The 14,752-nt window shown below is 36.8% G+C and overlaps 1 protein-coding gene across 1 annotated transcript in view; it reads left to right on the top strand.

Moving 5' to 3' along the window:
• Nucleotides 1–11,895: 11,895 nt before the first annotated feature.
• LOC140160639 (uncharacterized) overlaps nucleotides 11,896–14,752 on the top strand; it is an 83,406-nt gene continuing 80,549 nt past the window's right edge. Inside the window, 1 exon segment of the mRNA XM_072183897.1 lies at nucleotides 11,896–12,342. Coding sequence (XP_072039998.1) covers nucleotides 12,077–12,342 — 266 coding nt within the window. The 5' untranslated portion in view covers nucleotides 11,896–12,076.

Below are 14,752 nucleotides of genomic sequence, written 5' to 3'. Positions count from 1 at the left end.
GAAAGTTTCAAAACAAGGGTGTTAAGAGACAAAATAAGGACAAAATTAAGTCCAGAAACTGTCACTTAAATTCCAAAATACTCTTAAAATCCAAGAAGTCCAAAACACCACAGGACTTGGCCAATATAAACAAAAAATTCGTCATAAACTTAGCAAATGAAAAACATTTTCTGATGCAGAATATTCTGTATTAGGGAGACATTTGAAATTGGTAGATATCCCAAAAATCAAAGCAATTTTGCTTGACAGGGATACTACAATCTTTCTCTCTTTCTTTCTTTGCTTCTTTCTTTCGTTTTTTTTTTCTTTCTTTCTTTTTCTTATTTCTCTCTTTCTTATTTCTTTCTTTCTTTCTCTCAGCCTTTCTTTCTTTCCTTCTTCTTCTCAGCCTTTCTTTCTTTCCTTTTTTCTTTCTTTCTTTTTTTTTTTCTTTTCTTCCTTTCTTTCTTAATCTTTCTTTCTTTCTTTCTTTCTTTCTTATAGCACGGGTTTATGACATTTCGTGACACTAGTTTTTGGTTAAACTGTCCGTGATTTCATTATTGTGACCTTTTCAAACATTATGCTTTTTACTGAGACCAGTAATTACTCCATTATATAAAATGCGCTTAAGCAACGCAACATAATGGATTTAATTAAATGGACTAAAAGTAGCATAATCATAAAGGCCTACTTATTGATTCACTATGAAGGCACTTAAATTATAGAGCCTACTCCTCAGTTTATACCAAATACAAACTTTATACCTATTGTACCAACTAGATTTTCATTATCATGATCATTATGTAGGCCTAGTAATAGGTCTACTCTTTTCTAATAAAGAAAAGACATCAATTTTAATGAAATCAAAACCACTCATGCTTAATTTTCATAGTAGAACATGATTTCTGCCACTAAATATTAGCATAGGCCACAATGTCATAATAGACATTGCATTTGCCATTTTTAGAGAAAAACTCTGTCACTAAAAATGGACCAAACTGCAAATGTCAAAAAGTTAGGCACTTTAGACCGTAAGTTAATTAGGTATGCAGATCCATGTTTCTACTGTGAACAAATATACCAAAATACTAGGTGATCTTAAAATTAAGCTGAGCAAAATGTAGCTGATGAGATTAATAAAAAGATCAACTAAGCCTTGATCACCATTAATCGAAACGCGTCCTACGATAGCTTTCTATAAGTTTCTCAAAAATAGAGAAACTCAAGTGTCTATTTTCCTATACGGAATTAATGGCCATTTGGTTGGAATTTCTTCACAACCACCCATATTACAACCTCTATACGCATTTTTTGCATAGCAAAAACATAGTTTCTTTTTACCTAAAACTTAGCAATGAATTTGCACGAAGGTAAAATACATAGCTATACCTATCTATTCGCTTAAAAAATATAGGCCTACCGATATCTGAACATTAGATTGCGTAACTCTATCACCCCCCTCACCATTTTTCTCCGTTTTATGCTCCTTCGTTTTGGACATAGGACATCCGATAGAAAGTGCGCTGGCATTCTCTCCTGATGATTCTATCATTAGCGAAGGAATCTCTATACGTTCGATATCACAAACCCGTCTTTAGGCCTAACCTATTTCAGGTTAGAGAATAGATTATGTTCATACAAACCATAATATCATGAACATTTCTTTATAGGCTAAATCCATCTTTCCTGTTTATTCTCAAATACGCCTAAAACATTAAGGCATATTAACTCAAATAGACAGGACTGAGGACTAATAATTAGCCTAGCAAAGTCACCTAAATCATGGTTACTTATATCTATATTCTGATTGCCATACTCCAAAAATAGGAAGCATGGAATCAGATTATGTCTTCTAAAATACTCATGCGTATATGCTCTTATGGTGGTGATCGGTACTCAGTTTTGATCGTCTCTTTCAATTGAATTTTGCCTCTCTTAAACTTGCTGTCTTGGCTCCATGCAGTCATTTCAGCAGCCCGCAACTGTCTAATTAAACTTGGCTACTCGCGAACGCGTATACGCAACTGCTACTACGCAGCGTACACGCACGTTCACGCCAACATTTTAGACAGCGCGACCTTAGAGAATTGACACATTCCTCTCTCAATAATAAATTTATCACATCACTGGCCGTCTGACCGTCAACATGACTTCAGCATCAGCTATACCAGTAGTAGTTACGACAGCGACTCGACCACCAAACCAAAAAGAAAAGAGGCAGAAGTTCCTGTGAAGAACGGCAAAATCACCAAGCCGAATAAACCAATCCTGAAGAAGTCTTCCAAGACCAAGAAGGACAAGAAGAAGAAACCAAAGGCATGCAGCACCAAGCCAATCACCAAACCAATCACCAAGCCAATCATGAAGAAGTTTCAAGACCAAGAAGGACTAGAAGAGAAACCAAAGGCATGCAGCTCGCCAACTTAAAATCTAAAGTTGGCTCTTTTTAGAGAGATCTATGTGTCAAATATGCGAGAAAATACCATAATGCTACTTGAGTCAAACAAAATATCAACAGTTTGATACTTGATAGTGTAAAATGGCAAATAAAAGAAAGTTTCAAAACAAGGGTGTTAAGAGACAAAATAAGGACAAAATTAAGTCCAGAAACTGTCACTTAAATTCCAAAATACTCTTAAAATCCAAGAAGTCCAAAACACCACAGGACTTGGCCAATATAAACAAAAATTCGTCATAAACTTAGCAAATGAAAAACATTTTCTGATGCAGAATATTCTGTATTAGGGAGACATTTGAAATTGGTAGATATCCCAAAAATCAAAGCAATTTTGCTTGACAGGGATACTACAATCTTTCTCTCTTTCTTTCTTTGCTTCTTTCTTTCGTTTTTTCTTTCTTTTTCTTATTTCTCTCTTTCTTATTTCTTTCTTTCTTTCTCTCAGCCTTTCTTTCTTTCCTTCTTCTTCTCAGCCTTTCTTTCTTTCCTTTTTTCTTTCTTTCTTTCTTTTTTCTTTTTCTTCCTTTCTTTCTTAATCTTTCTTTCTTTCTTTCTTTCTTTCTTATAGCACGGGTTTATGACATTTCGTGACACTAGTTTTTGGTTAAACTGTCCGTGATTTCATTATTGTGACCTTTTCAAACATTATGCTTTTTACTGAGACCAGTAATTACTCCATTATATAAAATGCGCTTAAGCAACGCAACATAATGGATTTAATTAAATGGACTAAAAGTAGCATAATCATAAAGGCCTACTTATTGATTCACTATGAAGGCACTTAAATTATAGAGCCTACTCCTCAGTTTATACCAAATACAAACTTTATACCTATTGTACCAACTAGATTTTCATTATCATGATCATTATGTAGGCCTAGTAATAGGTCTACTCTTTTCTAATAAAGAAAAGACATCAATTTTAATGAAATCAAAACCACTCATGCTTAATTTTCATAGTAGAACATGATTTCTGCCACTAAATATTAGCATAGGCCTACACAATGTCATAATAGACATTGCATTTGCCATTTTTTAGAGAAAAACTCTGTCACTAAAAATGGACCAAACTGCAAATGTCAAAAAGTTAGGCACTTTAGACCGTAAGTTAATTAGGTATGCAGATCCATGTTTCTACTGTGAACAAATATACCAAAATACTAGGTGATCTTAAAATTAAGCTGAGCAAAATGTAGCTGATGAGATTAATAAAAAGATCAACTAAGCCTTGATCACCATTAATCGAAACGCGTCCTACGATAGCTTTCTATAAGTTTCTCAAAAATAGAGAAACTCAAGTGTCTATTTTCCTATACGGAATTAATGGCCATTTGGTTGGAATTTCTTCACAACCACCCATATTACAACCTCTATACGCATTTTTTGCATAGCAAAAACATAGTTTCTTTTTACCTAAAACTTAGCAATGAATTTGCACGAAGGTAAAATACATAGCTATACCTATCTATTCGCTTAAAAAAATATAGGCCTACCGATATCTGAACATTAGATTGCGTAACTCTATCACCCCCCTCACCAAAATCCCTTAAAAATGCATAGCAAGTACATGATTTGAACACTTTTCAATGTGATAAAGAGTTTGGCGAATAAAAAAACATGTTTGATCCGGAACTAAGGTAATTCAAAATTTGAATAACTTTAAAAATCTTTTATTGCAGTAACATTGATTTCGGTAACCCGTTTCTAGGAGTCAGTAAAACTTAATATGGCAACAGACCAGGGGAATCCCAATCGATCGCCGCATTTCATCGGGCTGTCATGGCGAACAATGCCAAGATATCGCCTTGCAATTTGCAAAATTAAACCTCTTTCCCGGGTGTTGCATCCATACTTTAAGAAAATGGTAGATAGAATAAAGATGTATTTAACTATTTCTGAAATAATATCTGGATGCCACACCCTAGCATTCTTGTCATTGCATGCTAAAGTTGACCAATTTTCACACACAAAACCAATGGGTGACGTCATCATTAGGGCAAATTTTAGCGATGAAATTCCCAATTTACCCATAATCCTTTGAGGACACACTACCCCCCCTACCTACGGCCCAGCCCCTGCGGCCAGTTCTGCTTTGCAGTGGTTTCTTCACCTTAATTTTACGGGCCTAGGCCTAAGTATGATAATATAAAGCGTTAGGTGTATAGGCCTATTCCAGAAAACATGATGATGATGATGATCCCACTCTTTCTTTATAGAATATGCAAATTAAATCATACTCATTGATAAACAAAATACAGAAACTGACCGATAAACTTCATTTTCAAAAATAAACTAATTCAACAAGATAAATTATTGTTTGCGTTATAAAAATTAAAACAAATATTTTCTGGTTGAGTTAGCATTACTTTCCTGAACGCTACACACCGACATCGCCTGGCTAATAATTATTTGGTGCAGCAGAGACATTAAAATGAATACACGGGATCGATACACGTGAATTGCTATGCACGATTTTGATATCAGACGAAAATCTTCGGATACTGAGCACAGCAGCAGATAGGTGTATCCCATCATGCTCTGCAGTACCACAATAGAACTGCACATGCCATAGAAAGTGTACACAAAATCCCTCACTTCAACTTTCAATTATTCGCTTATATCAGGGGAGTTAAGACTTTTGTTTGAAAAAATATGATCTCCAAAGTATTGTGAAACTATCCATAGCTCTCAATATCTAAGCCGCTCTTACTTATGTTTTGTATGTAGGCCTATTTGCTATGGAGTAAGCAGATGCATGATGGGATACTCCCTTCAGCTGCTGTGGATACTGAGTTAGAAAATGATGAATATCTCCCGTAAATGAATTTTTCTCAAGAAACCAGATGTGGTCTCATTGACTTGAAAATACGTGTTGAACAGATATTATAGTCGTTAGCGTGCGCTTTGAAAATTGGCCGTGCGCTTTGAACTCAAAATTTGACCAAAACTCTCAATTTTATATTGCGTTGGTCCTGTAGGCCTATGGACTACAGCGCGCAGCAGGCTATAGCGGCACTCACTCAAGTGGAGACAGTAGCCTATATTAACCATTGACCGCAATGTCGTATACAAGCTTGCTCACACAGCGAGAAATCAATTACCTCGTCTATTGTCATAGCCTTAGTCAGGTCACTTCGCTAATAATATGCATCTCATAAGGTCCGAATAAAATAGCCATGTGTGGCTGTGGATTCAACCTACCATGGCGATTTCTACTATGAAGATATCGGGGCGATGTCACTGTGCGCTATGGTCTACAATACAATGAAGCATTAATGGAAATATACCATTTGTTGTAAATGGGGTAACTTCGGTCAGGCTAGCGGGGTAACTTTGGTCGGGTCAAATATATTTTTTTCCAGCCATGGCTTAATTCCGAATTGTCACCTAATTTGGGTGTACTTTGTCTTGGGTCCAATCTCTATCATGGAAAGTTTGCTATATCTTAAATATAATGATTGTTTGTTCTAGATTTGTGTTTTAGCGTTTCATATTTGAAAGAACTAATGTTTAATTGCAACATTTCGAAACTACAAACCCAAACTGGGTGCTATGATGTACAAGATTGGGCTAGGCGTATGCATTTTACCAAGTTAGCAATAGGTATGTCCTTCATGTTGCCAATGCATGACTTTCTTTATTATACTCAAAAACGGATTTTATTATACATGTACTAGAAAGTTGTTTACGTGCATATAGGCTCCTTCACAGTCGGTTTGTGTTATGTATGTTTACAACTGAGCCACATATAGACTGGGTTGCCGGGACTACCAGACAAAGATAATCAGTCTTTTTGATTAGGCCAATGAAAGTCGATTTTGAGTTTCCCGTCACCGCCCTCACTTCATTTTCTGACCCTCACTTGAATTCATTATTGTGACTATTTTTAATATACTTTTGAATCTCATTAGGGCTAAACATCCATCTTCAAGTGAATGAGTGTCAAATAACAACACATTTTACATTCGTGTTAGTCATATAACGAAAGGCAGAAAAATAATGAATAATGAAAAAGTTACCTCACTTGTTTTCAGAAATTATGTGACGGGAAACTCAAAATTGACTGTTAGTGGCCTTATGATGTGATTGTAACTACCAGTAAACTATACATTGCGAATAAATATATCTAAAATTAATTACCATGCTTCAATATCAAGGTTAACAGTTACTGATAATAGATAATTGGATTGTCATGAAATGTGGTTGATATGAAATCCCTTAATTAAGCAGCAAACATTCTTAAGGTTATCTGAATATAGATTGTTGGATTGTTGTAAAACTCAGAGGATGTGATTTCAATTGAGCCGTTTGTTACAAGTATGAATTTAATGTAGACCAATTTAGCACACATTTTCCAATTCAGCTTTCGACATGAAAATTTTGAGTATTTCCTAGTATGTCATTGGTGGTATTTACCAATAAATGCCAATATTTCGCACCCAGTTAGTTGTGCCAAACATTCAAATTTACTAGCTTTCCAAGTACTTGCAATGCAAAATTATGAAACATGATCTTCATCCATGGCGTTGTCTTTTTAAAGACATTTCTTGTTTTACTATAATTTGGCCTCCTATCAGTTTTACTGATAAGATGGCTAATTGATTTGACTATAATTTGGCCTCCTATCAGTTTTACTGATAAGATGGCTAATTGAAAATAAACACTTATTTTGTAAACAGATAATGCTCTGTGGTTATTTATGGATGGAAACTTAGGAAATTGCTATTAATGAAATAATTAATATATTAAACATACATTTTGCTTTGTTAACGTTTAAAATCCGTTCACAAATAAGGTTTTTAGAACATTTTGAACAATTTTGCTCTATGAAAAAGGATACAATTGCACCCCTGCTGATCTGACTACTGATAAGCTGTCAACAAGCAGTGACAAGTAAAGTGTGACCACTAATTAAACAATAATAATGAGCATTATCTGACCATTCCCTGATCTGACCAGAGCTGGGTATAAATAGTGCACTACTACCAACACCAAGATAGTGGCTTTGGTTTTATACATTTTTGGTACGTGTAGAGCAACCGGGAATCCCTGGGATTGAGTAATCAGTCTTTTTGATTAGGCCAATGAAAGTCGATTTTGAGTTTCCCGTCACCGCCCTCACTTCATTTTCTGACCCTCATTTGAATTCATTAGGCCTATTGTGACTATTTTTAATATACTTTTGAATCTCATTAGGGCTAAACATCCATCTTCAAGTGAGTGAGTGGCAAATAACAACACATTTTACATTCGTGTTAGTCATATAACGAAAGGCAGAAAAATAATGAATAATGAAAAAGTTACCTCACTTGTTTTCAGAAATTATGTGACGGGAAACTCAAAATTGACTGTTATAGTGGCCTTATGATGTGATTGTAACTACCAGTAAACTATACATTGCGAATAAATATATCTAAAATTAATTACCATGCTTCAATATCAAGGTTAACAGTTACTGAAAATAGATAATTGGATTGTCATGAAATGTGGTTGATATGAAATCCCTTAATTAAGCAGCAAACATTCTTAAGGTTATCTGAATATAGATTGTTGGATTGTTGTAAACCTCAGAGGATGTGATTTCAATTGAGCCGTTTGTTACAAGTATGAATTAAATGTAGACCAATTTAGCACACATTTTCCAATTCAGCTTTCGACATGAAAATTTTGAGTATTTCCTAGTATGTCATTGGTGGTATTTACCAATAAATGCCAATATTTCGCACCCGGTTAGTTGTGCCAAACATTCAAATTTACTAGCTTTCCAAGTACTTGCAATGCAAAATTATGAAACATGATCTTCATCCATGGCGTTGTCTTTTTAAAGACATTTCTTGTTTAATGGTCATTCGTACAGCAATATTGTTTTTAGTCATATTTGGTGGCAATTTGTTAAGACTGGAAGAAATAATAGTCGCTCATGTCCAATTTCCTCGAAATTTACGAAAAAATCAGGATTTTTGACCAAAAATGAGCATTTTTTTACATTTTTTTCAGAAAAAATAAAAATCGATATTTGTGAGCAAGGATGTGTGCTTGATTAATTTTGCAAGGGGTCAAATGTCAAAAAAACTTGCCCATATACAGCGAAGATCAATTTTTTATATATTTTTTTCTTCATGGAATGTATAATACTCTGACCAATGTTTCCCCGGGTAACTTTGGTCAGGCTATTTTTAACCCCTAGGGCACCCTTGCAAAATTATTTTAAAATCTTTTTCAATTTCAAGGTGTAGAAGGGAACCCTAATGTCTCGAAAAAGAGTGAATTAGATATATAGGCCTAATTGGTTTTGTTTGGAAGCAGTGGTTTAAAAACTCTGAAAAGTCAGCCCAAAGTTACCCATTTTACGGTACCGGTATATTTGCGATAGTGAAACTTAGAGCGTGTTTCTACCCGGGGGGGGGGGGCACTTCAATATGAAATGGATATAGGTGTAGGGCTGGCACTTTCGCACTAAGGGGCATTCGGTGAGAGCAAAATGTAAAAAATATGGGGTCATTGGGTGAGAGCATGATTTTTGGGAGCAAAATGTAAAAAATATGGGGTCATTGGGTGAGAACATGACCTTTTTTTGAAATGGAATCTTTGGGTGAGAGCCGAAACAGCGCCACAAAAACCTCGAAAATCGAATTTTGTTCTAAATGGCTTCAAATTTCATTGTTTTTTCCAAATAAGTAACAAAATCAGTGATAAATGAAAGTTGCTGTTCAAATTGAACTTGTAAGGGTCTTTGGGTGACAGATCAAATGGAAAAATAGGGGGTCTTTGGGTGACAGAGCATGTGTTCGGAAAAAAATATGGGGTCTTTGGGTGACAGCGATGATGAAAAAGGGGGTCTTAACAGCCCTACATACGCGTCACCTCCAAAGTTGGAGTGCCCCCCGGGGTTTCTACAGAGCCAAATACCGTTTTGGAAACGGTATGGAACCGTTAATCACTCCTGTGGAAACAGCCTCCAACGCCTTTTTGCAACGCCTTTTCATCGCCAACGGAAACCTCGTTGGAGTAGGTTTTTGCCCGTTGACGAAGCGGGTAGATTTTCTGTGGAAACAGACCTAAGCGGTAACTTGCCGATCCCACGTCCGTACCTTATATTAATTTTTCACCCTCTATATTGGGAATATGTTCAAGCTCGGGCATTTTGTCGGGGGTGAACTCTGCCCCTCTACTTTTGGACCTTACTCCTACCCCTGACTACACGGCAAAATATTTTTCACCCCCGAGATTTGAATTTCACCCCATGTATTTGGATTTTCTGCAAGCTCGGGAGTGATAAACACGGGAAAACAACCCCTGACTTTCGGGCCTTAATGCTACCCCTGGAGTTCAAGATGGACATTTTATTATCAATACACATCAGTGACATCATACAATAGGCCTACATTAAAAAAAAATTGTATAGCCACCCTCTCGAAAATTATAGACGCATGTACCAAATGTGAAAATAATTATGAAAGTGACGTAGGGGCCTACCTGTGCTCACCACATGAAACTAGGGGTCTATCGGTAATACCGTGTACAAATTTTCAGAAAAAAGGGGATAATTCGGTGTTTGCAACGTCAAAAATGGGGTGATTTTGTATGTGAGCGCCCAAAATTTCACATCATTGACAATCAGAAATACCGTAGCTTTTTACCCAATTTTACAGTACAAAATAGACAAAACTATAACTTGTTTATTTTGCTGAAAATGCGCGCGTAGCGCGTTGAAATTTCAATTTTGAGGACTAATTGTTCAAAAAAGGGGATCATTCAGTGAAGGCTGTTGAAAAAACGGGGTCATTAGGTGTAGGATTTGTCAAAAGTACCGTGGTCTTTGGCACATGACGTTTATGTCAATACATGGGAGTGCCCCCCCCGGCCCACTACCCACACCCCCCTTTCCGGAAAGGAAGCTGAGACATTCTTTTTTTTTTTAATATGAGGACGTCATAACACGGATGTCGTCCTTCAAAAATCATTTTGTATCAAATAGATATCAAAATTGTATCAATAATTTGATTTTATGAACGCTTGTGAAGAATTTATATTCTGCATATACTTTCTATGGTGTTTTTTGAACGGAGTATACCAGGCCTGGTTGTAACCCGGGGGTTGTAAATGTAAACAAGTGGCTTTTACCAATGCTTACCAAGTGACTGGTATTAAAGGAGTCAGCTAGCTTCCTCTTTTATGTGACATTTTTCAGTAGATATCCACGAAAAAAAAGTTTATTCCCAAAATTGATTCCGATTTTGCGGACCTGTTACACTCCATAGACCACTGTTAGCAGGTTAGGGACCGTTCACAAACACTTGTAAGGGGGGGCCTGATGCAAAAAAATTTTATCGCGAAAATTTTTCGGGCCCCCCTTTACAGCCCTCGAAAATTTCAGCCCCCCTTTTTGACATGAAAATTATGGGTCAACCCCATAAAGCATATAAACTCAATTTTTCCAGGAAAATTTGTGGTCATTTTTTTTCAGGGCCCCCTTAGGAGGGTCAAATATTTTCAGGCTCCCCCCCCTTTTGCATCAGGCCCCCCCTTACAAGTGTTTGTGAATGGTCCCTTATAAATGTAATTTTGTTGAACGTAAACGAAAAATTTGTAACAAATTATATGAAAAGCCACCGTTAATTTGTGAACACTTGGGAAGAATTTGTCATCTGCATATTCTATCATGTTTTTTGAACGGAGCATCTCTTTCGTACACGTATCATGCATGAAAGCGGGCGGCCCGAGCCCGGAGGGCAGTCCAGTGACGTGTCCAGGGGGGGGGGAGGGGCTTTGGGTGCTGGCCCCCACACTTTATTAAAAACATGTAAAACCAGCCGTTTTTTGGTGATTTTAGCCACACAAAAAAGCCGAGCCCCCCGCAGTTGAAGCTCCTGGACACGCCAGTGCCAGTCCCGGAGGGCGATCCGCCTCGCCTCGTTGAAAAATGGAGGAACATTTTATTTTTAGCCTATCCAAATGGCCTACAAAGACCTAGGCCTATATACTAAAATAAGAGAATTTGAAAAATTCGCCTTAATTTTATTGAAAGGCCTGGACTATATATAATTGGAGTTTAGACAATGGGGTTTCAGAACTGTTCTCCTCACTCTTCCTCTCTCCCTTCCTCTCCTCTTCACCCACCCACCCGCCCCACACTTTTTTTTAAAAAGTTTGTTCAGGACTTTGTTGCCGTTGTTATTGTTTTTTGGTTTTGTTTTGTTTTGGGGGGCCTTATAATACAGTAGACCTGCGCATCGGTGATCATGCATGTGCAATTGCGTGCTGAACAGTCCTAAACTTGGCACCCATGTTGACACGCCCCTACCGTGCCCACTAGGTTGCAGGAAAATAACTTATTCAACGGTAGGTATAGGCCTAGGCCTACTAAAACATGAACTAGCTGAATGAATTTGAAGATATTTAATAAAAAAAAGGGATAAATCCAACCTGTCTCAGTTATATTATGAAAAGTTGGTCGACTGTGAAGTTCATATTATTATTATTCATTGGCTTGGAGATAGTCACTTCTCAGTCAAGGCCACTGTCAAGTTTATCACCAGTTGTCGCGCCAGGGAAGGAAAACTCAGTTTGCAAACTTTAGATTCAAGTTTGAATTTTTTCCCTTGCAAGATTAAATATAATATTTTATTAAAATACCATGTCGACATCTTCCAAAATGAAAGGATTTTTGAAGAAAATTGGCAAAAACTGCCGCACAGGATGTTCGGAACCAAGTTACGCATTTCAGCAACAGGTGCAAGTTGCTGGTCTGCCCATCGCCGACCGGCTACCGGATCCGGAAGCGCCTGATTGTCAACAACAACAATACGGCGATGGTCTTTTTCAATGTGTTGGAGGACGGGACGAAAAGGACGATGAATTAGCTCAATTGCAATATGTACCACTACCAGATATAGACGATGGGTGAGTAATAACTATTAAGATTTGTATGGTTGCATTGTCAAGTGTTATTTGGGCTCTAGGGTATTCAAAATCAGAATTGTATTTAGCATGATAGTCGTGGATTTGTCGATGGGTAGAGGAATTCGGAAACCCGGGTCATTTTGCAATGCATTGTAATTTGTACTGTATCCCCCGCCCGTTAACATGTTAACCAGTGTTAAAGGGTAACCCTATCGGTTTAAGATATGGATTATCTTCAAACTTGCATACAATGTCAAATATCGCCCCCTTTACATGCTTTTATGTGAGAAAAACTAGTAGGGATTATAAATACGTTTTCAATATGCATACTGTATAGTGTATGAATATTACATTCGCATGGACGGTAATTTTTGCGGGCTTGCCACGATTCTAGCAAGTAGATTTCTTGCAATATTTGGCTTATTTACCATCCAATTTATATCCTTCAATGTAACTACAACTAGCAACTACATATCTTTAACATATCCAGCGCGGTCAAAAAAAGTGTTTTGAGGTTTCTGATCGTCACGATGAAACACTTTTTAAGGACACAATTTTCTCAGTTTTCCCAGCCATTTTGTTTACCCGGTGTTATCGAGGTTACCCAGAAGTAACTGATTAGTCTCGACCCCAGAGTGCAACGTGGCTGTATCGTGAACATGACTTGACGACAGAAACCGGCTGTAAATGAGGTTGATCATCTCGTGCAAAAAAAATTGTTGAAATGTTTGAGCTGCACAAAACGTTAAGTGTGTAAATCCCATTTACACACAAAATAACCAGTCTCTGTGTACAAGCGGCGATACTGAGACTGGCAAGTGAATCTAAGAAAAGTACAGTTTACAAGGAAACTCGCTCATTTACTCCATCCAACATTGACATCTTTCCTGCAATCAGAGCAACCCGTCAAAACCACCCCTTAAACTACAACACCATCCCGACCAACAAGGACTGCTACGACCGCTACTCACTATACCCTCGGACAATACCGACTTGGAACTCCCTGCCGCCACACATCAAATCTGCCACTGACCCAAGGCCTTCAAGTCGCTGCTTCAACCAACAAATTTCATTTAGCAACTGCATGCATGAGGGACTGCACGTTTATAGCCCAGCAGCGGCTGTTGGTGCAGTATTAACAAGACAAGACAAGAAAACAAGAACATTTTCAGCGTAAATCATCGGTTTTAAATATAACGCAGCACTTGGCGTTACCCGTACATGTATTTTAATAGTGATTTTTGGAATTTTTTTTAAAACTTGGTACATATGTTTTAAATGATGTTCTCTTTCATTTTGCTATGTAAGTCTCAGCAGTTAAAAATAGCTAATTAATTAATAATCAATTTATAATTAAATGTGGCTTATTGTTAAAAAGTGAAATTTTGTGTTTTCCATAGTACCATACGTACGCCACTTTTTGTACACATTTCATAATTTAGTAAACAAACTAAGAAATATCGGCAAAAATGAAAAACATTGCATGTCATAGTGGCATGCCGTAGGGGAGATTGGGGTTAGTTGAAACATTTTTCACAAAATCGTCTTTTTAACGCAAACCGATTACTTTCAAGAAACACTAACCATATCAGTATAAACATAAATACATACATGCTACAAATATAGCCTTAAACTTTATTGGACCTGCTTATGATTATTCATATATCCAATTTGAAAATTTGAAAAAAAAGTGTTTCAACTAACCCCACCCCTGGGGTAAGTTGAAACATAGGGTGGGGTTAGTTGAAACACGGCTTGTAAAAATTTCAAAATAATTATTATTGTGTTGTTAGGGTTATACTTCCCTTGAAGGAGCCCTTTAACATACAATCAGTGTGATAAAATGAATAAATAAATATGTGGGAGTGCGGGTCAGTACTTTGGACACAAGGTGACGAGAGTCACCATGGACCAAAATATGAGAAGCCTAAAATATTATAAAATGTACTTTCTGTGTGCACTTTTTGCTTGTATTATTGCTTTTAACCATATTAAAGCAATATTGAAGAAATGGTAAACATGTTACAAATTTTAAAAGTCAAATTTTTAACCATATTTTTCTATGCGATTTTCACGTGTCAACTAACCCCACCTCAAAAGTTTCAACTAACCCCGATGCCTATTTTTACATTTCAAAGTTCATTACACAAAATATGAAATACAATAAAACTTTTATTTAACATTATTCTGGGACTTACTACTAGTGCTTATGATACTCAAAAAATAATCCCTGAATCTTCAAACAACATGAGGGGTATAAAAATTAGTCAGTAAGTCAAAAAACAGATATTCCTTTCCCAAGCCAACACTGGTGGGGCATCAGTGCTGTTGCTAATTTGGTGGATGACCCTTACTAATACCTATTACTAGGTGCCAGTATTTTACCAAATTAATTTTTTGTGTCAGAAAA

The sequence above is a fragment of the Amphiura filiformis genome, chromosome 9 (assembly GCF_039555335.1).
Source record: "Amphiura filiformis chromosome 9, Afil_fr2py, whole genome shotgun sequence".
NCBI classification, from domain to species: Eukaryota; Metazoa; Echinodermata; class Ophiuroidea; order Amphilepidida; family Amphiuridae; genus Amphiura; species Amphiura filiformis.
The sequence above is the reverse complement of the archived record's forward strand: the minus strand, read 5'-3'. Positions and strand labels throughout refer to the sequence as shown.